Here is a 24,592-nt window from a genome sequence, read left to right as displayed (position 1 = left end):
GATGCCTGGCTATTTTTTTTTTTTAATTCTTTTGTAGAGACAGAAGTCTTGCTATGCTACCCAGGCTGGTCTCGAGCTCTTGGCCTCAAACAATCCTCCCAACTTGGGCACAAGCCACAGCACCTGGCAGAAACTCTTAATTCAGCTCTTATTTTCCATCATATTTATCACATTACTATTCATATATAATACATTTCATGAAATGCCATGATTATTATAAATGTCATCTGAGCATATATCTAAATATTAGGAATGACGGAATATTTTTAAATCGTATAGCAAATAAGCTTTTCCTAATCATAAATTACTCCTCTCTCCCCTTTATCACTATTATTACCTGTGTTTCCTGTGTAACATGTTGATGAGATGGCTCTTCAAGCAAGGTCTTTTCAGATGGCTCTTCAAGCAAGGTCTTTTCAAGTAGCAATTTGGAATAAGTTTCCTGAAGTCGTTTAGTTCCTGATGGTTCAAAAGGAGGCATATTTTTTACTTTAGTGAAAGCTTCTTTCTGTTTCCGGTAGAGCTCCTGTAATCGTTTGTTCTTCTGTTCAGTAGCCTCCTTTTGAGCCTTCTTCTCTTCATTTTGCTTCCTCTTCCTTTCCTCCTGCTGTCTAACAATGTACTGTCGTACCTCATCTGTGTCATAGTGACGCTTTTTGGAAATAACAGGGGGATCTTCATTAGCTGTTATTTTGTCAGGTTTTCTTTTCACTGGACTATGACTCCTAGGAGCTTGTACTGGTGCTGAAGACTTTTGATTCTGTAACTCTCCAGTCTCTTGCCTTGCAGTCTGTGCTGTAGAATCCAGCTGTAGGTCATCAAGAATGCCACGAATTTCAACAGGTAAGAAGTCCTTATTTAAGGCAGTATTTTCCTCCTGTTTATTATCTGGAGGAGATGGAGCTAATTTTTTTATATTATTTTCAGACCGAGCTCTACTTTTCGAACGTTCTGAGCTTCGTGGAAGATGTCTATGTAAAACATCCAACCTGGTATCAGATTCTGCTCTTCCAATATGACCCCCTGCAAAGTATGAACTGTTAGTGATATATTAAAATCCTATATTCACTCCTAAGATTTATTGCACTATGAAGAGAATTTCACTTTACCTTAAAAACTCAAATTTAAATATCCTATAGCCTTATCTTCTAAAGAACATTATTTAAAGGAAAGAAAAATCCCTTTTTTATTTTTTGGTAGAGACAGGGTCTTACTACGTTGCTCACACTGGTCTCAAACTCCTGGCCTCAAGTAATCCTCCCACCTCAGCCACCCAGAGTGCAGGGATTACAGGCATGAGCCACCACACCTGGCCAAAACCCTCCCTTTTTAGTAGCAAATGTAGTAGTAGTAAAAGAAGAATTTCAATCTTCTGAAAAACTAAACTTCCTTGAGTTTTCTTTTTTATCTTTTTATATTTCTGAAAAAAGGGCAGATCTTATGGCTGATGTAAATATTAACATTACTATTCCTATCTCATGTACATATTTAATGTTACAACTTGTCTCCTTCCAAAACTTCTCAAAAAAAAAACCTATTAAAAGGCCAAGCAAGATGGCTCACACCTGTATGCAATCGTAGCAGGTTGGGAGGCCGAGTCAGTATGATCACTTGAGACTAGGTGTTCGAGAACAGCCTGAACAAGACCCTGTCTCTACAAAAAATAGAAAAATTAGCCAGGTGTAGTGGTGCACATCTATAGTCCCAGCTACTCGGGAGGCTGAGGCAGGAGGACTGCTTGAGCCCAGGAGTTTGAGGTTGCTGTGAGCTATGATGACACTACTGCACTCTAGCCCAGAGCAACAGAGCAAGACCCTGTCTCCAAAAAAAAAAAAAACTGTTTAAAAAAATCCAACAATAGAAAGCATCTGATTAATAATTAGAATTAAGGAAATTAAAAATACATTAAGAATCTTAAAAATAATTTTTAAAAGCTTTGCAAAGATCTACTGAACATGCCAAATAACCAAGGCACTGAAAATATTAATTTTTCTGAAAATTCTACAACACTGATCCATTTGACAATTATATTAAATGGCAGCTAAGCAAGGTGGCTCATGCTGTAGGTCCGGTGCTTTGGGAGACCAAGGCGAGAGGATCATATGAAGCCAGGAGTTTGAGGCCACCCTGGGCAACACAGTGGAACTCTGTCTCTAAAAAAAATTTTCTTTTTAAATTAGCCAGGGGTAATAGCGCTAGCCTGTAGTCCTAGCTACTTGAGAAACTGAAGCAAGACAACTATTTGAGGCCAGGAGTTCCAGGATACAGTCAGCTATGATTACACCACCACACACGAGCCTGGTGACAGCAAAACCCTGTCTCTATTAAAAAAAAAAAAAAAAAAAAAAAAAAAAAAGAGGTGGCTCACGCCTATAAACCTAGCACTCTGGGAGGCCAAAGCGGGTGGATCGCTCAAGGTCAGGAGTTCAAAACCAGTCTGAGCAAGAGCGAGACCCCGTCTCTACTAAAAAAATAGAAAGAAATTAATTGGCCAACTAAAAATATATAGAAAAACAAATTAGCAGGGCATGGTGGCGCATGCCTGTAGTCTCAGCTACTCAGCAGGCTGACGCAGAAGGATCGCTTAAGCCCAGGAGTTTGAGGTTGCTGTGAGCTAGGCTGACACCACGGCACTCTAGCCTGGACAACAGAGTGAGACTCTGTCTCAAAAAAAAAAAAAAAGATACAGCAGCGGAGCTAAGCCTATTAAAAAATAAATAAAAAATTAAAAAAAAGAAAAAAAAAAGAGAGAAAAAAAAGAAATAGCACTGTATTTAGATGAATTTATCAGCAAATTTCTAAAAGTTTAATTTACATGTCCTGTTGGAAAAGAAAAGATTAAAGCTGGCCTCTCATATGATCATATTCACACTTTTAAAATATCTGTAAAACCAATCATCAAATATTTTTAAAATTTTTAGTATTTATCCTATTTTCAGAGAAAAGAGACAAAGTTTAGTTATGAGACATATGAGGAACATAATGTTTCCTTCTACTAGAATGCCTTTTCTACATTGCCAGGGATTTTGGTCTACTTTGCTTACTCTGAAGTCACTGGAGGAGTGACTGCTACATAGTGGGCACTCAGTAAATATTCGCTGAATAAATGTTAAACCCCTACAACTCTCCAGTAAATGATGGAAAAAAGTAAATATATAGAAAAACAATCATTTTATCATCTAAATATTTGATGTGGCTTAATTGTAAGCTTATTTACAAGCTAGATGAAAGTGAAGAATAATACAAAAAGTATTGTGTATATATACTGACTTCTATATACCAAATTATACCAGTAATTACATTTCCTAGTAAATCCATTCTAGAAGCTCAAATTAACTGAGACAAATTTTGTTGCTGAAGGGGAAAGCTGGCATGTGGGTATTTATATTTCATGTCCCAATATTAGCATTCATAAAAAAAGTAACTAGTTATTTCAAATAGCATTCAAGATACTTAGATAAGTGAAAATCAATGGACTTGAGGGTTAAACTAAAGAGTTCTGGATCCTACATCAAATTTTGCCATCCACTGACTATATACCCTTCAGAAAAATCACTTCTGTCAGAGCCTCTTTCTTAATTTGTCAAATAAGAAAAATTCAACCTTGTGAATATTTACCCATGTTTGTTTGTATATGTTGAGATGTGACAAACCGTACTTAATTCTCCTAAGGTCCTAAAAGTCTAATACGATTTGATTAAAATAATAATTTCATATTCACAATGACAGATAAATGTAATTAATATAACAGGATTCTTAATAAAGATGAATATAACACCCACTGCAGAGATTATCCATAGACAAGTCCAAGAGAATGCTTCTTTTTTGAGCTACATTCACAATTATAAAGCAAAGTCTTAACACATTCTGAAGAGTATTTTCACCTTCTCTAAATCCTTACATAAGCAATTTTTAATTGTTTTCTCAACAATTTTAATTATAGTCACTCACCAGATTTAGTAGTTCTTTCTCTTCCACCTCTGTCACTTGATGTTGTTCTTCGCTCTTTTAGCTCCACTCTGGATGGAGGACCCAGAATCTTCTTTACTAATTTTTGTCCATCTCGCCAAGAAGATGTACTTATCAGACGACTACTACCTAAAATATATATATTCCACAGGAATTAAAACTTAAATTTTAGCTCTAAGAAATGTTATCTACTCAATCATACAGATTTTATAATTAATCTTATGCTTAACTTATGACAACATCAAAGGTTTACAATATAATTGTATTTTTAACCCTAAGCTCCCTAAATTGGTTAATTATTTGTTTATATCTTCATTTACCCACACCTCTGAAATGAATGTAAAATGCTTTGAAAATACCAAATAATAATAATTTCTGAAACCTCAAGAACACAATTCGACAGAACAAAAATATGTCTTAACATATAATAAGTGTTTGGTTTGCCAATACTAACACAGTACATAGCACATGTAAAAACATATGCTTCCTAGACAAATGAATGACTTAATCTAAGCATAGGGAAAAAATTTTAAAGAAACAGTTAACAGTGATTTACCTTGGAAGGGGATGGTGTTACAGGGACTTTCACAATATATTTTACAGATATATGCCCAAAGTACATACTACTTTTTATGCATAAAATAACATTTAAAAAGTAAATATCATCAACATTTGAAATTTCTCTCATTATAAAAGTTCATAAAAATACACGTTTCAAATAAATATAGTTGTTTACCAGGAGAAAAACAAATTTTTACCTACTAGTTTTGAACTGTAAGAAAATTAAAATTACATCACTTCAAAATAGTAACTTCAAAACACAACAAATGATATGAAAGACTATTTATAAAATAGAAACTATAAAAAGTAAACATGAAATATGTAAAAGTATCTAAATGCAAAGCAATATAACAAATAGAACGACAATAAGAATAATGAAGTAGAATTTTAAGCCTAATTAGAAAAAAATATTTTTACACTGACAGCCAATGCTAGTAAAATTACAATAAAATCATTCTACTTTAACATTACTTGTTGAAATATAAGTGGGTAGAGTTTCTTTTTATAAAACAAAACAAAACATAGTACTACCTGTCGTAGACCCCAACAGTACTCATTCCCCTTGATCAAATAATCCAACAAACAAATTTATATGATAGAAAAAGATCCAAAAGAAAGCAAAAATATATGAAAATGTTGACTATATCACTTTTTACAATATCAGAAGTAACAAATACTGAAGAATGCTGAATATAGTTTCTACCAGAATATTGTGTAGCCATGACAAATGACAATTTTCATGAGAAACAACAGAAACATTCTCATGAAAAGATGCTGAGAAAACAATGAATTTTACATATACAAAAAAAATGTATACAATAATTACCATCACATACTATTATGATTTTAAAACTAATGTAAAGAAATACACAAAGTAATACTAGTACTTTAAGACAGGGTAATGGTTTTCTTCTATTTTTCTGGCCCTTTGAGATGCTATTTTATTGTATTTATAATAAAAGACATTCCACTTAGAATTTGTTTAAAAAGGGCTTAAATTTAAAAGTTTAAATAGAAATATAGTTTTAATGAAAATAATAAAAAAGTAAATCATAAATGTATGCTATTTACTTTAGAAAAAATGTTTTCGCACCTTGTCATTAACATTACAGTCTAAAATATTGGGTTTTAAGTCTATGGCTCAATCTATTTATAAGAAACTATGCTCATAAGTAAAAGGAGAAAGCAGGTTTCTCTGCAACTTTGGCTTAATTTTCTGAATCAAAAACAAGCAACCATTAATATACTGGGTAGTTATTTATACATGTTGGCTTCTGAATATGCTCAGTGGTTATTTCTAAATTCTGGCTTTCTGTGAGAGTTTTATGTAACGATTGATAGAAATAGAAGGCTTTCATTAGATAAACTATTAACAGAGCTTAAGCACATTTAATAACTCTTTGTCTATGTCATTGCCACAGTGCATATATGGGAATTAGCCTACTACAAAACTGGATAAATACAATCCAAGATCAGTATTCTTAAGCTTTAGTGGTCCCTGCCCTTCATTTCAAACTGACAACAGTATACATAATGCCACATGAAAAATACTTTTGTTAAATACAAGAATAAGTCAACACTCAGAGAACTCATTTCTTTTTTTTTTTTTTTTTTTTTTGAGACAGAGTCTCACTGTTGCCCAGGCTAGAGTGAGTGCCGTGGTGTCAGCCTAGCTCACAGCAACCTCACACTCCTGCTGCCTCAGCCTCCTGAGTAGCTGGGACTACAGGCATGTGCCACCATGCCCGGCTAATTTTTTCTATATATATTAGTTGGCCAATTAATTTCTTTCTATTTATAGTAGACACGGGGTCTTGCTCTTGCTCAGCCTGGTTTCAAACTCCTGACCTTGAGTGAGGAGTATTGTCCTCCTAAGCTTAGTATACAGCACAGTGCCTCATATATAGCCAAGTGCTCAAACTCCTACCTCGGCCTCCCAGAGTGCTGGGATTACAGGCATGAGCCACCGCGCCCGGCCCAGATAACTCATTTCTTATAAATTTTTTGTTTTTTGTATATAGCCAGTGTCACTCTATTATGACACCCAAAGTTAACAATGGATATCACAAAATATATTATTTGCCATTCTACTGAATAGTGTATGGCAAAAAAACAGGTGTCTGATCAAAAATCAGCACCCCATCAGTCTTGCTCTATATTCTCCTAAGACCTTGTGATCTCTTACTACAGCATTCATCACATCTCGTAGCAACTATATTATCTACTGTTTTCCTGACAATATAATAAGTTCCAAAAAGGCAGGAGCCATGTGCATCTTGCTTACCACTGTATTGCCTAAGCTTAGTATACAGCACAGTGCCTCATATATAGCCAAGTGCTCAAAAATATTTGCCTAATGAAGGAATGTATGAATTTAGAATGTCTCCAAAATGAAAGTGACAAGTTCCCAACTTTTTCCACTCTTGGCCCAAATTACTCACTAACATGAATATGACATTCTAAATAGCCATCTTCAGTATAGCCAGGAATAATAATTACTATTGTTAATGGAGTCGTAGCTAACATTTGAGCATTTATGATGTACCAGGTACCACAGGAAGTACCTTTAGGTATTAACTCTTTCAGTTCTCACAATAACCCTGTGAGATGAGTACTACTGCTTTCCCATTTTACATATGGGGAGAGGAAGGCACACTAAAATTAACTCATTTACCAAAAGAACAAAACTAGTTATAAATCTGGGCATTCTGGATCAGTGCTAAAATGTTAATTAATCACTATGGAACTAGAGAATTCTCTTTTTTCCAATCTTCATCTATTCAGAGTCCCACCTAAACACTACTGGCATGGACTACTGAAGTTCTAATGTGCAACATTTATTCTCTTACCATGGAGTACTACTCAGCTTTAAGAAACAAGGGTGACACAGCACCTCTTGTATATTCCTGGATAGAGCTGGAACCCATTCTACTAAGTGAAGTATCTCAAGAATGGAAAAGCCAGCACCACATGTACTCACCAGCAAATTGGTATTAACGGATCAACACCTAAGTGGACATATAGGAGTAACATTTATTGGGTGTTGGCAGGGTGGGAGGGGGAGGAGGGGATGGGTATATACAACCACAACGAGTAAGATGTACAATGTTTGGGGGATGGACACGCTTGAAGCTCTTACTCTAGGGGGGAGGGGGGCATGAGCAATATATGTAACCTTAACACTTGTACCCCCATGATATGCTAAAATAAAAATAAATAAATAAAATTTTAAAAAAATTTATTCTCTTATGAGAATCATGAAGGGACTTAGTGACAGTCAATAAACAATCCCCTTGTATTTACAAGTTCATCATATAAAAATCATTACTTTTAATCTGGTTAACTTCTATTAAAAATAATGACAGAAAAAAATTTAGGGAGTAATAGATGTGTTCAGTATCTTAAGGAACATATGGTGAACAAATGGTTTCACAGATGTATACAATTATGAAAAAGTACCAAACTGTACATTCTAAATAGTCCGGTTTTATTCAGTATCAATTGTACTTTGATAACACACACACAGGCGCACACATGCGCGCGCACACACACACACACAAAATAAAGACATATAAAATGTACTGAATTTTTATAAGTGCCAAACAATGTGAACATTTGGTACCATAGTAAATCCACGGAGATTCCATTTTAGTAATATGTAACTTTAGGATAGACATGATACTGAGAAAACTAACCTGTTTTGCATTCTGGACTTGATAACTGTGTTACTTTTTGGACTTTTCGCACTGGCTTGACCACTTTCCTCTCTTTACTTTTTTCAGCAGGTTTCTCTTTTACGGAGATATCATCTGAAAAGCAGAGATACTTATAGCAGATCATACAATGTTTCCCACTACTCATTCATTCTCTCTCCAGTAAGGAAAATCAATATAACGTATATGATTCGAGTACAGAGAAAGAAACCTTCACTGAGACCATTCTATGACCCACATGCTACCAATGTCAACTCCTTCTATGGAAAAATCTAAAGATTACCAGTACTCCACTGTTAGGTTCCAATTCTTTGTAATATTTTTTCAGGAAACTTTTGAGAAATTTACCTCATTTTCACAAATGGGAGAAGTACAATAGTAATGTTTTCCAAGCCAGGATCATTGCATTTATAGAATCGCAAAGATGAGTACTTTCACAAATTCCTATTTCATTCAAGAATTTATACATAAAAACTTTTAAAAATATAATAATCTAAAATTAAGCCTTTTTATGATTATGCTAGTGAAACATGTCAAGGTATTTTACATATACATTACTACTCACTAAATTTTAAAAATTCCAACATGGGAGAATATACTGAATATACATATAAGTTCAAAAAGTCAACCTCGATTACAGATCTGAATAAATGTACTTTAACATACAGGTAGAGTTCTGCATTCTGGGCAGAATGGAAATAAGTGTGAGTAAAAGAGCATCCCTAGTATCCATAAAACAGTAAGCAGGTTGGTGTGAGTGGTGTGAACAAAAAGAAGAAGAATGGGAACTAGGGTCAGAGACACAGCTGAGGGCCATATCATACAGGGCTATACAGGCCACTGTAAGAACTCCAGGTTTTACTAAGAGTGAAATGAGAAGTTTTGGAAAGATTCTGAGCAAAGGAGTGACATTATCTAAATTAAATTTTAGCAACCGTACTCTGGCAGCTGTGATGAGAACAGACTCATAAGAAGAAGGGCAGATACAGGGAGACCAATTAGGAGACTATTGGAGTAAACCAGACAAGAGACTGAGGGTGGCTTTGTTCTAAGTAGTGATTGAAAGTGATTATATTTTAGATATATTTCAGACAATATTAGATATAAGGTATGAGACAAATGGGGGAAGTGGTCAACAATGACTTAAAATCTAGAGCCTGAAAAATTAGAAGGATGAAATTAACTGACATGGAGAGACTACTAGAGTAACAGGTTTAAGAGGTACATCATCACCCCATTTAGTTAGTTAGCTTCATTTTGGATATACTAAGCTTTAGAGATCTAGTATAGATCCAAGGGAAGACATGGAGTTAACAGTTGGATATAAGTGTTTGAGTTCAGGGGAAGTCTGGGCTAGAGACATAAATTTAGGGATCAACAGAGAATACATAAAGCCATGAGACTAGATAATTTGCCTAGTGTGTGTGTAGATAAATTTAAAAAAAGAAAGAAAAAAGGAGTGAGTGGAGGGAGGGGGGATAGAGACAGAGAGAGTGAAAGGGAAGAAAGGGAAGGGGGAAGAAAAAAACAGAGGTGGGAAGAAAGGAAGGAAGGAGGGAGGGAAGGAGGTAAAAAAGGAGTGAAGGAAGGAGGGAGGGAGGGACGGAGGGAGGGAAAGCACCCTCACCCGCTTGCCCAAGTACTAAGGACTGAGGCCAGGGGATGCCAACGTTTAGAGATCAGGGAGTCAATTAGGAAAAAAACTGAAAAGGAGCAGTTAGACTTAGGAAGAAAACCAGATACTCATGGTGTCCTAAATGTCAAGTGAACAGTTTCAAGGAAGAAGTGACCAATCATGTCAAATGCTGCTGAGAGATCAAGATGACAAAGGGCTTTTAAATAATACATTCAGCAATCTGGAAGTCATTGCTGATCTTGATAATACCAGTTCACAGGGAAATAAGGGCAAACATCTAATAGAAGGGATTTAGAAGAAAGAGAGGAGACAAATTAAAGACACTGAGTATAAGGCAATTTTTTGCAGTTTTGCTGTAAACAGAAGACAGAAACAAGGCAGTAGTTGGAGAGAAATAGGGCCAAGAGAGGGGTTATTTTATGATGGCTAATGTAACAGCATGTTAGCAAATAGTATATTGATGAGCATGACCTGGTAGAGACGGAAAACTTAACGTAAAAGAAAGAATACAGAGCTGAAGTATCATCCTTAAATACACAAGAATAGAATCTAAAACACAAATAGATTAGTCTTAGCTAGGAACACAGAGTCCATCCCATAACAAGTGAGAAAGCAGAGTATAATAGGTAGACCTCTTTAGGAGTCACCTGACATATTCTACTAGTCTGTAATGATACTATCCTATTTATTTTCATTATCCCTATTTTACAGATGAGAAAACCAAGGAATGGAGGTTATGTAACAGCTAGTATAGACAGTCAATAAGTTGGCAGAGCCTGAATTTGAAATCTTGTAAGCTGATTCCAAAATCTTTGCTCTTAAGTATTACATTATACTTCCTCTTCACATGAGAAAAAATTTTCTGAATAAAATATTCTAATAATAATAGCTGGATTGGACACTTAATGCCACAAAATGTACTAGCAGAATCTCTATGAGGGCTTACAAGAAAGACCTCAGGCTTTAGAATCAGACAAAAGTTGGTTTTGAATCTTGACTTCTACTTTTTTTATTTTTATTTTATTTTATTTTATTTTATTTTAGACAGAGTCTCACTCTTGTTGCCCAGGCTAGAGTGCTGTGGCATCAGCCTAGCTCACAGCAACCTCAGACTCCTTGGCTCAGGCGATCCTACTGCCTCAGCCTTCCAAGTAGCTGGGACTACAGGCATGCGCCACCATGCCCAGCTAATTTTTTCTATATACTTTTAGCTGGCCAATTAATCTCTTTCTATTTTTAGTAGAGACGGGGTCTCGCTCTTGCTCAGGCTTGTTTTCGAACTCCCGACCTTGAGTGATCCTCCTGCCTTGGCCTCCCAGAGTGGTAGGATTACAGGCATGAGCCACCACGCCTGGCCGGCTTCTATATTCTTACTCTATCCAACCCTAAGAAAATTATTTTTTGAGCCTCTATCTCCTGTACTGTAAAAAATACAAAAGACGAAGTACCTAGCATTTGGCTCAAGATCATGCTAGATATTTAATAAGTAGTAATATTATTAGTATGATTGCCCTCTTCTAATCTTCCATGGGTTCCTCCTATTTCTAATTCTCTAACATTATTCCCTTCCTATAATACTTATTTTTCTTTTTTTTGTTTGTTTTGTTTTGTCTCCACCCAGTCTCCACCCTCTGTGGCCACCACACCCTTTGAACCTTGGACCCCAGACCCTGTGATGCCGGAGAAACTGAGGCAACTCTGGGCTCCCTCTGGTCCCAAGAGAGGAACTGCTTGGCTAGGAAGAATGGGGGGGGCATCTGGGGAGGAATCAGGGGGTAATGCTGGGGTCCCTCAGATGGGACTGGGGAGGGCTGGGAATGGAGAATTCAGTTGGGGGTGGAGCCTAGCATGGAGGGTGATATTGGGGAAAGTAAACAGATGCTTTGGGGGATTCTGGAGAAACAGATCCTAGGGTAGGGACCCTGAAGAGGGGAATTCTAGAGGGAGGGCTCTGAGGAGATGGGGATTCTAAGAGGAAGAAAATTCCAAGGGAGATAGATAGTTGCTTGGGAGGAGTCTCTGAAGGGAAGTAAATTCTGGGAAAAGGTAGATTTTGAGGGACGGGTTAGAGAGAAGAAGATTTTGTGAAAGGGGATTCTAGGGATGGGTTTTCTGGGATTTGCTGGGAAAGAGAGATTCTGAAGGAGGGAGATTCCAGGGGTGGTGGGTCCTGAGGAAAGGAAGATTCTGGAGAGGCTGTCTGGGGTGAAGTGGATCCTGAGTAGAGGGCGAGTCAGGGAAAAAGGAGTCGAGGGCGAGGGCTCTGAGGAAGGGCATTTGGGGATGGGCTTCTGAGAGGATTATGGCACAGAGAGATTACGACAGAGGAGACTAAGAAAGGAAGCAAATTCTGATGAAAGGTAGATTCTTGGGGAGAGGCTCTAGGGAGAAAGAATTCCGGGAGAAGCCTCTCAAAGGAGTTGGGTTCTAGGGTGGACAGGATTCTGGGAATCCCACCAGATTTCTTGCAGTGGATTCAGGAGGGAAGATTCTGATGGAGGGGAATTCTGAGAGGACGGAATCCAGAAGGGAGGAAGATTATAGGTGGCTCAACGGTGAGAACTGCTTATATTAACATTATTCAAGAGCCAGAATGCAAATGAGAGCCAACAACCACCGAGGCTGTCCACCGCACGTCCGTCCTCCACACGGCTGTCCTCAGTCTCGATAATACTTATTTTTCTTTTAGCATCTTGACCTCATGTATCTTCTTATCTGTTGCCTGCCAAATTATTCACTACTTAAAAGATCTCAGAGGCCTAGCAGAAGTAAACATCAACTGGACTATCTACTATGGTTCCTTCAAATCAGGCAGTACTGACTCTGAAATTCCCCCAATTTAAAAATTGCCTAGCTTCAGGCTGGGCCTGGTGGCTCACGCCTGTAATCCTAGCACTCTGGGAGGCCAAGGAGGACAGAGCATTTGAGCTCAGGAGTTCGAGACCAACCTGAGCAAGAGCGAGATCCTGTCTCTACCAAAAATAGAAAAAATTAGCCGGACATGGTGGCGCATGCCTGTAGTCCCAGCTACTCGGGAGGCTGAGGCAGGAGGATTGCTTGAGCCCAGGAATTAAAGGTTGCTGTGAGCTAGGCTGACACCACAGAACTCTAGCCAGGAAAACAGAGTAAGACTCTGTCTTAAAAAAAAAAAAAAAAATTGCCTAGTTTCTGTCTCATTAGCCATGTAGTCTAATTTTAACCCTGGAGCAGAGCCTAGAGGCTAAAAGAGCCTATGACTCAAACCACCACAACTTAATATCATTACTTTGATGACAATTTTATGTTTAAATATTATAAATTAGATCACATACATGATAAAATACTCAAAACATTAAAAAGCTCTATTCTCACCTGCAAAGTGAAGTGCTAAATCTCGATACAGTTGTCTACTCATGTTTTGAAACTCAGCCTCCTGCCACACTTTCCCATCAGGTGTTCGAATCTTGGTCTCTGAAGGGTTGAAACCTAATGTATACCAATAATACAGAACATTTTTATAAAGTTGCTTTACAAGCTTTGTTATCCTTTTTAAAGTGAGATATAATTCAGATACAATAAAACTTACTCTTTTAAAGTATACAGCTTGACGATATTTAGTATATTCACAAAATTGTGTAATATCATTATCTAACTCCAGAGTATTTAATTATACTGAAAAGAAACCCTGTACCTATAAGCAGTCACTTTCCATATAAGCCCCTTCACCCCCTGCCAACTACTAATCTACCTTCTATATTTATGGATCTCCCTATTCTGGACATTTCATATAAATAAAATCATATAACATGTAGTCTTTTGTGTCTTTTTATTTCACTTAGCATAATGTTTTCAAGGTTCAACCATTATGTAACATCTATCAGGATTTATTTTTTTTATTGCCAAGTGATATTCCATTGTAGGAATAGATCAACATTTTGTTTATCCATTCATCAGCTCATAGACACTTGGGTTGTTTCTATTTTTTGACCATTATTAATAATGCTGCTATGAACTTTCTTGTACAAGTTTTTGTGCAGATATGCTTTCAATTCCCTTGGGTATTATATCTAGGAGTAGAATTGCTAGATCATATGGTAATTCTATGTTTAACTTTTTGAGCAACTGCCAAAAAACTTACTAGTTCAGCTGTACCATTTTACATTCTCAACAGCAACATATGAGGGTTCCAATTTTTCTGCATCCTCATCAATACTTCTTATTGTCTGTCTTTTTTTATTATAGTCACTCTAGTGAATATCTCATCATGGTTTTGATTTGCATTTCCCTAATAACTAATGATGAACGGATTTATAAGCTTTTAAAAGACGAATGCATAATTAACTACCACATAAGGTGTTGACACATACCATTTGGGAAAAGTAAGCATCAGTGAGATAAAGCAATATACATTCATTCAAAAAGATTAGAAGTGAAGAAGCACTATGTTAAATGATAAAAGAATACCAATCTTAAGTTACATATTTCACAGACAAACTATTCTTCTCAAGATTAAAACAGAGACAATACTATTTATTCTTCTTGTCTTTGAAGACAGGCATTAATTGCTACCATGTCTGCTTTTGCCTATTGCTAAACAACTGGACAAGCTGCTGCCTATATAGGCAAATTGTGCCCAAAGTATGGAAAATAGGTCTTCAAAATATAATTGTTCAGTTTCTCAAGAAACATTACACATGTGCTATTTCCTAGGAATTACTATTCTGATTTTCCACTTCAAATTTATCACTACTCTTTAAGAAATACATTAAACTTTGAATTCTATTTTGTAAAACAATAATAATGAATATGGATGATAACCAAAATAGTATAAAGATTTATATTTTAAGATCCACTCAACTTATCAAAGAATTTGCGATCCATAAATATTGTAGAATTAAATCAATAGGCTGGAGTCAAAAACTGGTAATGGTATTTACAGGTGTTAGATTAAATGTACTGGTAAATTAATTACATGCCTAATAGAAAATAATCTATTCAGCTCTTAGGCACTAGAGTCTAAGTTTAACTCCTCCTGACATTTGTGGTAAGGGACACACAATTATGTCTACATCTATATCAGGAAAAAATTTATGAACACTGTATTCAGTCTATCGCAAAACAGCCTGCCATAAGAAAGTATGGCAATTCTGCCACACTACCTGAGGATCAATTGCCATCATGACTGACACACTAACTATCCAGACCAGGAAGTTCATGATGAACCAACTACTTTAGGAGAAACAAACAGGTCCTTCACACCAGGAAGGTAACAGTACTAAAGACAGAAATTCGGTAAAAAACTAGACAAAATATACAAAACCACACCAATGTCATTTTTGTATTAATATATTTGGATTCAGAACCCATTTGGGTGGTGGCAAGACAACTGGCTTTGCCATGACTTATGATTCCTCAGATTATGCAATGAAAAATGAAACCAAGCATAGGACATGGCCTGTATGAGAAGAAAAAAAGACCTCATGGAAATAGCAAAGTGAGCATAAAAACAGAATGATGAGAGTCAGAGGGACTTCAAAGGCCTGTATTGCTGCTGGCAAAAACATGGAGTAAAGGAGTAAAGATTCTGTATGACTTTATCTATGGTGACTGTGTAGATTTTTCATGAGAATTAATAAACTGAAAAAACTTGCAAAAACAAACAAAAAAACCGAGGAGTGGTGGCATATGCCAATAGTCCAAGTGACTTGGGAGGCTGAGAAAGGAAGATCACTTGAGCCCAGGAGTTCAAATCCAGCCTAGGCAACATAGCGAGACTGTCTCTAAATATTAAAAAATAGAAATAAAAATAAAGTAAGTGTGACAACTCCATGCAAATCTATATCTGTCTCTTTTAAACTTTTCTCTTCACCATCACCCCCATCCCAGCTCTTTACATTCAACCCTAAAATTTTTTTCTCCTCTCTTCCCTAAGAAACATTTATCTCTACGTGATTTATCTCTATATCTGCATCTTTACTTACACATTAAATTTAAGAAGATTTTAATATCTACATTAGTTTTTCTTTCTGTCCCCAAGTCCTTATTTCTATTTCTTTGTACACTTTTCTCCTACTGGTTGAATTTATTGAATAGAACAAAGAATTTACTGTGCTGTGCACTTACTTGTGTCCATGACACTGTTCTAGCCTCTGAGATACAATAAGAATGACCAACATAGGCTCTTTAATCTCATGGGCATTTACACCGGAAAGAAAAAAATACATAAACATCTATGTATAATACAAGAAAGAATCACATAAACAACCACTCATGTTCACCATTTCAAATTTTTTAAGCAGAATCATAGAACACTTCCTATGTCGCCTTTAAAAATAAATAAATAAATAATCAAGATGCAGAATGGGTTTAGTATACTACTAACTACATTAAAAGAGGAAGAAAGTAAGTACACACACATTCTCTTACTTGCTTGTATATGCAAAAATTATCTCTGAAAGGATACAAAAATTATTAACACATACAACCTTCACAAAGGGGACCAGCAATTGGAGCACAAGAGTGACAGAGCTTTTCAAGGTATACTCTTTTCATCTTTGGAACTGTGAACCAAGTGAATTTATTATGTGTTCAAATAAATACAGTATTTTAAGATATTTTCAATATATAATGCCAAAAAGTTAACAGAAAAATAGTTCTTCATTGTTGGAAAAAATAAGTCCATTGCTCAGGACATTGGAAACTATATACTATAATGAATTCTTAAATGTTTACTACATTTCAGAAATTAACCCCCCAAAAGTTGTATTTATAAAATATTTAATATTGAAAACTAGCATATTAAAAAATTAGTAAAACAACTGTGGAAAATCCAGTCACCAATTCAAAGAAAGTTATAATTATGATTTTCAGCCTGGTTCCTTAGAATTTTTTTTTAAACTTTCAGGTTTTTGTAAATTATTACATAAGATATGAATTCAAATTGACAATCTTAACTTTGCCTTAATGGAATAATCTTTTGTATTTCAGAACTTTGACTTGTAGAATGAACAAATCTTAAATGTGTAATCTGCATCTTATGGGTCTGAAAATACGTATAACATAGATTTGGGGTAATCACAATCTTGGAACCAATAACATTTTGACTCCCATTTGCTATCTGTTCTGCCAATACTGTGGATGTGGTACACAAGTGAGTAAAATGACGTGAAAGAATTTTACATTACATTACATTAGACCAATCCTGGACAACAGAGCAATTCTTCAGTATTCTAAAGTGAAGTGGTCACAATTTTATCACATATCAGCTAGAATGAAATGCAAGTTATTTATTTTTATCTAATTTACAATGAGCATCACTAGCTAAACATAGTAAACAACACAAAATAAAACTGATAATTGCTAAAACTGTACTTAGTAAGATTTGTTCTAGAGAAAAATTACTACAGGCATCTCTTAGGACTATAAAAAAAAACTGCAAAACTGGTCAAAGAAAAATTAAACTTGGTAGAGAAACACAAAACAATATTCATGATAGCAAAAACTGCCCTAGTTTATTAATGATTTAAAATTAATAAAAGAAACAAATCTTGATAATATTTTGATCTACCTAAGTGCATATAAAAAACTAAACTTGGAAAAAATACACACAAAAGAAAAACTACAATGGCAGTAGTTTAAATGACAGAAGTGTAATGTGAATTAAACTGAACAAGAAATCAACTCTTCATCAAAAACTTTACATTGCTGACCCTATGAAAATAATTTCAGGAATATAAAAATAAAAACAGAAAATATAAACCATTTAAAACCACCATATATAAAAACTTGAGTTGGCTAAAAAAAATTAGCTCAGGAAAGCATTTTCCTAATGAAAATCTATCAGTGCTGGTATAAATGTGATTTAAATATTTATTTTCTTTAATATAGGGGAAAGAAACCTTTGTATCAAAACTTAAAGGTTAAAATATCAACAATATCAATGTCAGTGCCAAAATATTCTGGACACAAATATTCACCGGAAATTGAATTAACTTTTAAATATTACTTTTGGGCCGGGCATGGTGTGGCTCATGCCTGTAATCCTAGCACTCTGGGAGGCCAAGGCGGGCGGATTGCTCAAGGTTGGGAGTTCAAAACCAGCCTGAATGAGACTCTCATCTCTACTAAAAATAGAAAGAAATTAATTGACCAACTAAAAATATATATACAAAAGAAAAAAATTAGCCGGGCATGGTGGCGCATGCCTGTAGTCCCTGCTACTCAGGAGGCTGAGGCAGCAGGATCGCTTGAGCCCAGGAGATTGAGGTTGCTGTGAGCTAGGCTGACACCACGGCACTCACTCTAGCCTGAGCAAAAAAAAAAAGTGAGACTCTGTCTCAAAAAAAAAAAAAAAAAAAATTACTTTTGAAATAATTCCTAGTAACAATCCAAATACAATGGTAGAATAAAGGCAATATTCTTACAGTTCTCTGAAAATGGTACTAATTCTTATATTTTCTTTTGTACAATTTATTAAACATTCATATAGTAAATCTCAAACTACAAGAATCCCCTGAGGGACTCTTCATTAGAAATTCCAATTCTGGACCCCATCCCCAGATTCTGACTTAGGTCCAATGTAGGATCTAGGAATCTGCATTTTTAACACATATCTTGAAATAATTTCTTTGCATTTGATTCTTGCATCCTGTTCTAAAGATGACCCCCCCACACATACATATACACACACACTCAAATATATCCTAGGGAGAAAGGAACAAGGAAGCAGAGAGAAAAAGATACAAAGATTGATTGCACACCTTTATACGATGGAGCAGGTGGTGCTGTTGCCACTTTTCTGACTTTTGCTGTTACTGAGTTATCAACATTAACAACCATTACTGGATGGTCAATATGACCCAAATTCTGGCTCCGGCCATTTGTTTCTTCTGAGTGTTCCCATTGTTTCCTAATCCGCTCCTTGAGTTTTTCCAGTTTGATATCATGTTGTCGGCGCTTTAAAATATCTAATCTTTGGGAATTGGAAGTACTAGAAGAGGATGGAGAAGAGTCAGCTAGCCGGAACACTTTCGGATCAACATCTTGGCCCATGTTATTCATAGAAGGCTTCAGACTGTTTTCATTTCCTTTGGCCCTATTAGGCATTTCTTCTTCAGTTCTCATAGAACCTCCCATCTTAATCAAACATTCAGAATTTTGCAATGCATCAATTGCTGGTCGATCATTTAAAAACCTAACAACTGTATCATTAATCACTGATGACTGGGAGCTCTCAAAGTCACAGCTATGTATATTTCGTTCTTCTCGATTGCCTATGATCCGGTTCCCACTCTCAGTCTTTTCTTCATTAACATCAACACAATATATGTGCTTTGACTCCAACTGGCTGGGACTTAAATTAGAAGGTACACCATGGATATCCCTGTAATAAAAAATAACGAGTTCTGTGACTATAATTAATAACAATATATTGTATACTTGAAAATTGCTAAGAGTGGATTTTAAGTATTCTCATCACAAAAAATAAGTATGTGAGGTAACACATTAATTAGCTTGATTTAGCCATTCCACAATGTATACATATAACAAAACATAATGTTGTACACCATAAATACGTATAATTTTTACTTGTCAATTTAAAAAGTAAATTAAAAAGAAAAAAGCTTTGCATGAAAGCACAAAAACTGGTCAAACTGAAACCAGTCATACAAACTGGAGAACTCTAAGCTAACCTCAGAGATCAAAAAAGCCTGAAATTCTAGTCAGTTAAAAATAGTAAAATACCCACTACTAATATTAAGACTCAATGCTCTCTCTATAAAGTTACGTGGCAAATAATCTAAATAACCTGCATATTACAGAATAAGAAATATACAAAAGATGTTTGGAGAGATTTCCTTAAGAATTCCAGAAAATAAGATTACGATCTGATCTGACCTGGGGTATTCACTTGATATCTGTTACCATCTGTTACTCCTCTATGAAATCTTAAGTACTAGAAAATAAATTCTGAAATATATATGTCATTTCTAAATAAGGTACCAAATTAACAAACAGAATGGGAAGTAGAAATAAAGTAGAGGTACAATAAATATTTTCCTCCAAATACATGTTGTTAGTAAAGTTAAACCTCTTAACCAAAAAGCACTTTTCTGGCAGCTTCAAACTATGTAAAGCATATCTAGAAACTCAGGAGTAAGCAAAGATGACTGGGCAGAGCCAAAGTACATATTACAAAATCCATATTCTCTGTTCATAAAAACACTAGCAAAAGTCTTCCTTCAGAGACTATTTTTATTTTACACATCATTCTAATAAGCTTTATTTTCAGGAAGAAGTTTATTAAAAGAGAGGTTAATGAAGACAAATAGGCCTCAACAGTGAGAAGAACACATGAATCATGAAAAAACAGCCAAGAAAATATCCAACAAAACCAGACATAACAACAGTCTGGACCTGCAATGTCTGAAACAGTAGCCATTAGCCATATGTAGCTATTGAGCACATGATATGTGGCTAGTCCAAATTAAGAGCTGCTGCAAGGTAAGTTACATACTGGATTCTAAAGATTTAGGAATATAAAACATCTTTTTTGTATGTGACTACTAAAAGTGTTTAAATTACAGATGTGGCCCTCATTAACAGTTCTATTGTATAGCACTGATCTAGACCATTTCATATAAAGGCATAAAACCCTAAATACCTCAAAAATTCTTAAAACCATGACTGTATTACAACAAAACATAGTAACTATGTATATTGGGAGTATATGAGCATGTACATTTTTATAAGAAGATAGTCTATAGCTTTCATCAGATTTTCACTGGAGTCCATGACCCAAAAAACTTTAGATCCTGCTCTGAGTAGTTGATTATTGAAGAAGCTGGAGCTGAGAAATGAATCCCATAGCTGCCATCAGAAACCAAGACTAACTGCGATTATTTTCACTATCTTGACCAGACTGCAACTCACGGTTAAAATGATTTTGGTCTAAAATTAGCACATGTAGAGAATAAAATAAAGCATAAAATGGTAAGTTACATATCATGTGCCAATCTCAAAAGGGGATGAGACCGGGCGCGGTGGCTCACGCCTGTAATCCTAGCACTCTGGGAGGCTAAGGTGGGTGGATTGCTCGAGGTCAGGAGTTCGAAACCAGCCTGGGCAAGAGTGAGACCCGTCTCTACTATAAAAAGAAAGAAATTAATTGGCCAACTAATATATATTAAAAAAATGAGCTGGGCATGGTACACGTGCCTATAGTCCCAGCTACTTGGGAGGCTGAGGCAGTAGGATTGCTTGAGCCCAGGAGATTGAGGTTGCTGTGAGCTAGGCTGACGCCACGGCACTCACTCTAGCCTGGGCAACAAAGCAAGACTCTGTCTCTAAAAAAAAAAAGGGGGGGGGGATGAAAAACTGACAGGGGATAAAAAACTGAGTAATTTCTCACAGTCTTTCATTCATTCACTCATTAAATATTTATTGAATACATATAAGAGTGTTCACTAAACAATTCTTTCAACTTTTCCATAAATTTGAAAATTTTCATAATAAAATGTTAGAAAAAATATTTATTGAATATTTAGTACATATGTCAGGCATTAAACTAATGCTTTAAGAATAAAACAAGATTTAGACCCTTATATATGGACTAGTGTAATGAGCAGACATGGAATCAAAATATAATGCGACATGAAATAAAATGCTATAATAGAAGAAATTACATAGTATTATGGGAGCACAGAGGAATGATTAACTAGGCTGCGAAAAAGGAGTGGGTTAGGAACACATTTGTCCATGTTTCTTTTTTTTTTTCCAGCATATTATGGGGGTACAAATGTTAAGGTTACGCATATTTCCCTTGCCCCTCCTCCCCCCTCGAGTCAGAGCTTCAAGCATGTCCATCCCCCAGTTGGTGCACATCACACTCATTATGTATGTACATACCCACTCTCTCCCCCCCATTTGTCCATGTTTCATACAGAAGGTAACACAGGCCAGGCATAGTGGCTCATGCCTGTATTCCGAGCACTTTGGGATGTGCTAGGAATCCCAATCCCAAGAGAGGCCAGGGCAAGAGGATCACTTAAGGCCAGGAGTTTGAGACCAGCCTGAGCAACATACAGCCTGAGCAACATACAATCTCTACAAAAAATAAAGTAAAAAGCAGCTGAGAGTGATGGTGTGTATTTGTAGTATCAGCTACTCAGAAGGGTGAGGCAGGAGGATCACTTAAGCTCAGGAATTTGAGGTTCACTGAGCTATGATGATGCCACTGCACTCTAGCCTTTGCCACAGAAAGAAGGAGATTGTGTATCACAAAAAACAAACAGAAGGTAAAAAAGAGTTTTAGGCCAGGCGCGGTAGCTCACGCCTGTAATCCTAGCACTCTGGGAGGCCGAGGAGGATGGAGCATTTGAGCTCAGGAGTTTGAGACCAGCCTGAGCAAGAGTGAGACCCCATCTCTACCAAAATAGAAAATATTAGCCAGACATGGTGGCGCATGCCTGTAGTCCCAGCTACTTGGGAGCTGAGGCAGAAGGATCGCTTGAGCCCAGGAGTTTGAGGTTGCTGTGAGCTAGGTTGACGGAGGCTATGGCACTCTAGCCTGGGCAAGAGAGCAAGACTCTATAATCCTAGCACACTCTGGGAGGCCAATGTGGGAGGAGGATCACTCAAGGTCAGGAGTTCGAGATCAGCCTGAGCAAGAGTGAGACCCCCATCTCTACTATAAATAGAAAGAAATTAGGTAGAAAACTAAAAATATACAGAAAAAGTTAGCCGGGCATGGTGGCACATGCCTATAGTCCCAGCTACTCGGGATGCTGAGGCAGAAGGATGGCTTGATCCCAGGAGTTTGAGGTTGCTGTGAGCTAGGCTGATGCCACTGTACTCTAGCTGGGGCAACAGAGTAAGACTCTGTCTCAAAAAAATATAAAAATAAGAGTTGTAAGTGATGAATGGAATCTACCACAGAGAAGGGAATTCCATTCACAGCTATCCTCTGGGCATCTTTCTTGCAGTTCTCTTAAAAGACATACAATTTACACAATTTTAAATAACAGGTAGTATTCTTTGCAGGAAGAAAATTAGAATATAAATAAGAAGTCAGTTATTCATTCTCAATTCTGGTAGTGATGATGTTTCTAGGCAAGTTGCTTATTGATGTTTAGAGAGTCTGAACTTTGATTACTCTTCAAGTTTTTTCCCTTCTCTTTTTTCCAAACTATGAACTTTTACCCAGATTAAGTACCTGTCTTCTCTCTATATTTTTTCCACTATTTTTATTGCTTCATACTAGTGACAACTCCCAAATTTATATTCTTAATCCTGAACATTCCACGTGCATTCTTTTTGTTTTGTTTGTTTGTTTGTTTGTTTTCTAAGACAGAGTCTCACTCTGTTGCCCAGGCTAGAGTACCACCGTGGCGTCAGCCTAGCTAACAGCAATCTCAAACTCCTGGGTTCGAGCAATCCTTCTGCCTCAGCCTCCAAAGTAGCTGGGACTACAGGTATGTACCACCATGCCTGGCTATTTTTTTTCTATATATTTTTAGTTGTCCAGATAATTTCTTTCTATTTTTAGTAGAGACAGGGTCTCACTCTTGCTCAGGCTGATCTCGAACTTCTGAGCTTAAGTGATCCTCCTCCCACGTCGGCCTCCCAGAGTGCTAGGATTATAGGCGTGAGCCACTGTGCCTGGCCTTCCACTTGCATTCTTACCCAAATTTTTAGATGTCTACTGAATATTTTCACTTAGATATTTCAAACTGTATCAAATGTAACATTTTAAAAATTGAACTGCACTCATAATCCACCTCCATCACCCAAATTCTTTATCTCAAATTTAAGACTACAAACACATACCTAGTACTACCAAGTACCATTGTGAAACACTTTAACTGACACTGTAAAACACAAAAAATGCTTACAAATGAAACAAAGAAATAGGTCCAGTAATTATTACTTGTTACTATATCATATTAAATGCATGAATGGATTTAAATCATTAGAAAGTGTCCCTCAAATACAAGATCCTGTAATTTTATCAGTTGAATAGTCCAAATTATGTTAACAAAATGCAATGCATTTTATATTATCTATACTATGAAAATTCATTCATCAATCTTGAACATCTAAGTTGCTGAAACAACAATAAAACAAAACAATAAACAAACTCACTTTCCTAATGAGAAAGAAATTTTAGGTGACTGATTACTGCTACCAAAAAAAAAATAAGAAGAAAAGAAAGCTAGATAAAGTTCATCATATAGAATGTACAATCTGAGATATTAAAAGAAAAAAAAGCCATGCTTCCAGAGACTGAATGATTTGCTTTCTAGGAAACAGATTATAATAATAGTGGCCCGAGGCAAATATTACTATTTCTTCACCCCAAATATTTATCAATAAACGTATACTGTAGTTGATGATATTTCACATGAAAGATTTTAACATTATCTTTTGTGGAGAATGACAAAGGTAATAATACTAGAGTCTTATAATACTATTTCATAGCCAAAGTGCTATAAAAAACTGAAAAAATAAATCATAATCTTGCTGTAAATATTATAGACTAACCCTATTTGATAATTTTTTCCATACTAACCTGTAAGAAACTAAAGGTTCACGAAATTCCACACGATTGTTTTTCTTCACATTACTTTCCAGGGTGGTAGCTCTAAGAGGGCTACGAGATTTCTCTTTTCGTGATTTAGAGGATTTGGAGGTTGGAGCATTAACCCAAGAATCATCCATGTATCTACCATCTGAA

General features: G+C 36.0%; 1 protein-coding gene across 11 annotated transcripts in view; it reads right to left on the bottom strand.

Moving 5' to 3' along the window:
- Positions 1–24,592, bottom strand: part of CEP350 (centrosomal protein 350) — a 192,455-nt gene that overhangs the window by 134,383 nt on the left and 33,480 nt on the right. For all 11 annotated transcript variants that reach the window (XM_076000426.1, XM_076000425.1, XM_076000432.1 and 8 more), the window contains 6 exons: positions 24,428–24,587; positions 18,618–19,240; positions 13,231–13,344; positions 8,226–8,339; positions 3,952–4,098; positions 338–1,023 (listed from right to left, as the gene is read on the bottom strand). In XM_076000426.1, coding sequence (XP_075856541.1) covers positions 338–1,023; positions 3,952–4,098; positions 8,226–8,339; positions 13,231–13,344; positions 18,618–19,240; positions 24,428–24,587 — 1,844 coding nt within the window. The remainder of the gene's footprint in view (positions 1–337; positions 1,024–3,951; positions 4,099–8,225; positions 8,340–13,230; positions 13,345–18,617; positions 19,241–24,427; positions 24,588–24,592) is intronic.

This window comes from Microcebus murinus, chromosome 2 (assembly GCF_040939455.1).
Source record: "Microcebus murinus isolate Inina chromosome 2, M.murinus_Inina_mat1.0, whole genome shotgun sequence".
NCBI classification, from domain to species: domain Eukaryota; kingdom Metazoa; phylum Chordata; class Mammalia; order Primates; family Cheirogaleidae; genus Microcebus; species Microcebus murinus.
Note: the sequence above shows the minus strand (reverse complement) of the source record. Positions and strands in the feature narration are given on the sequence as shown.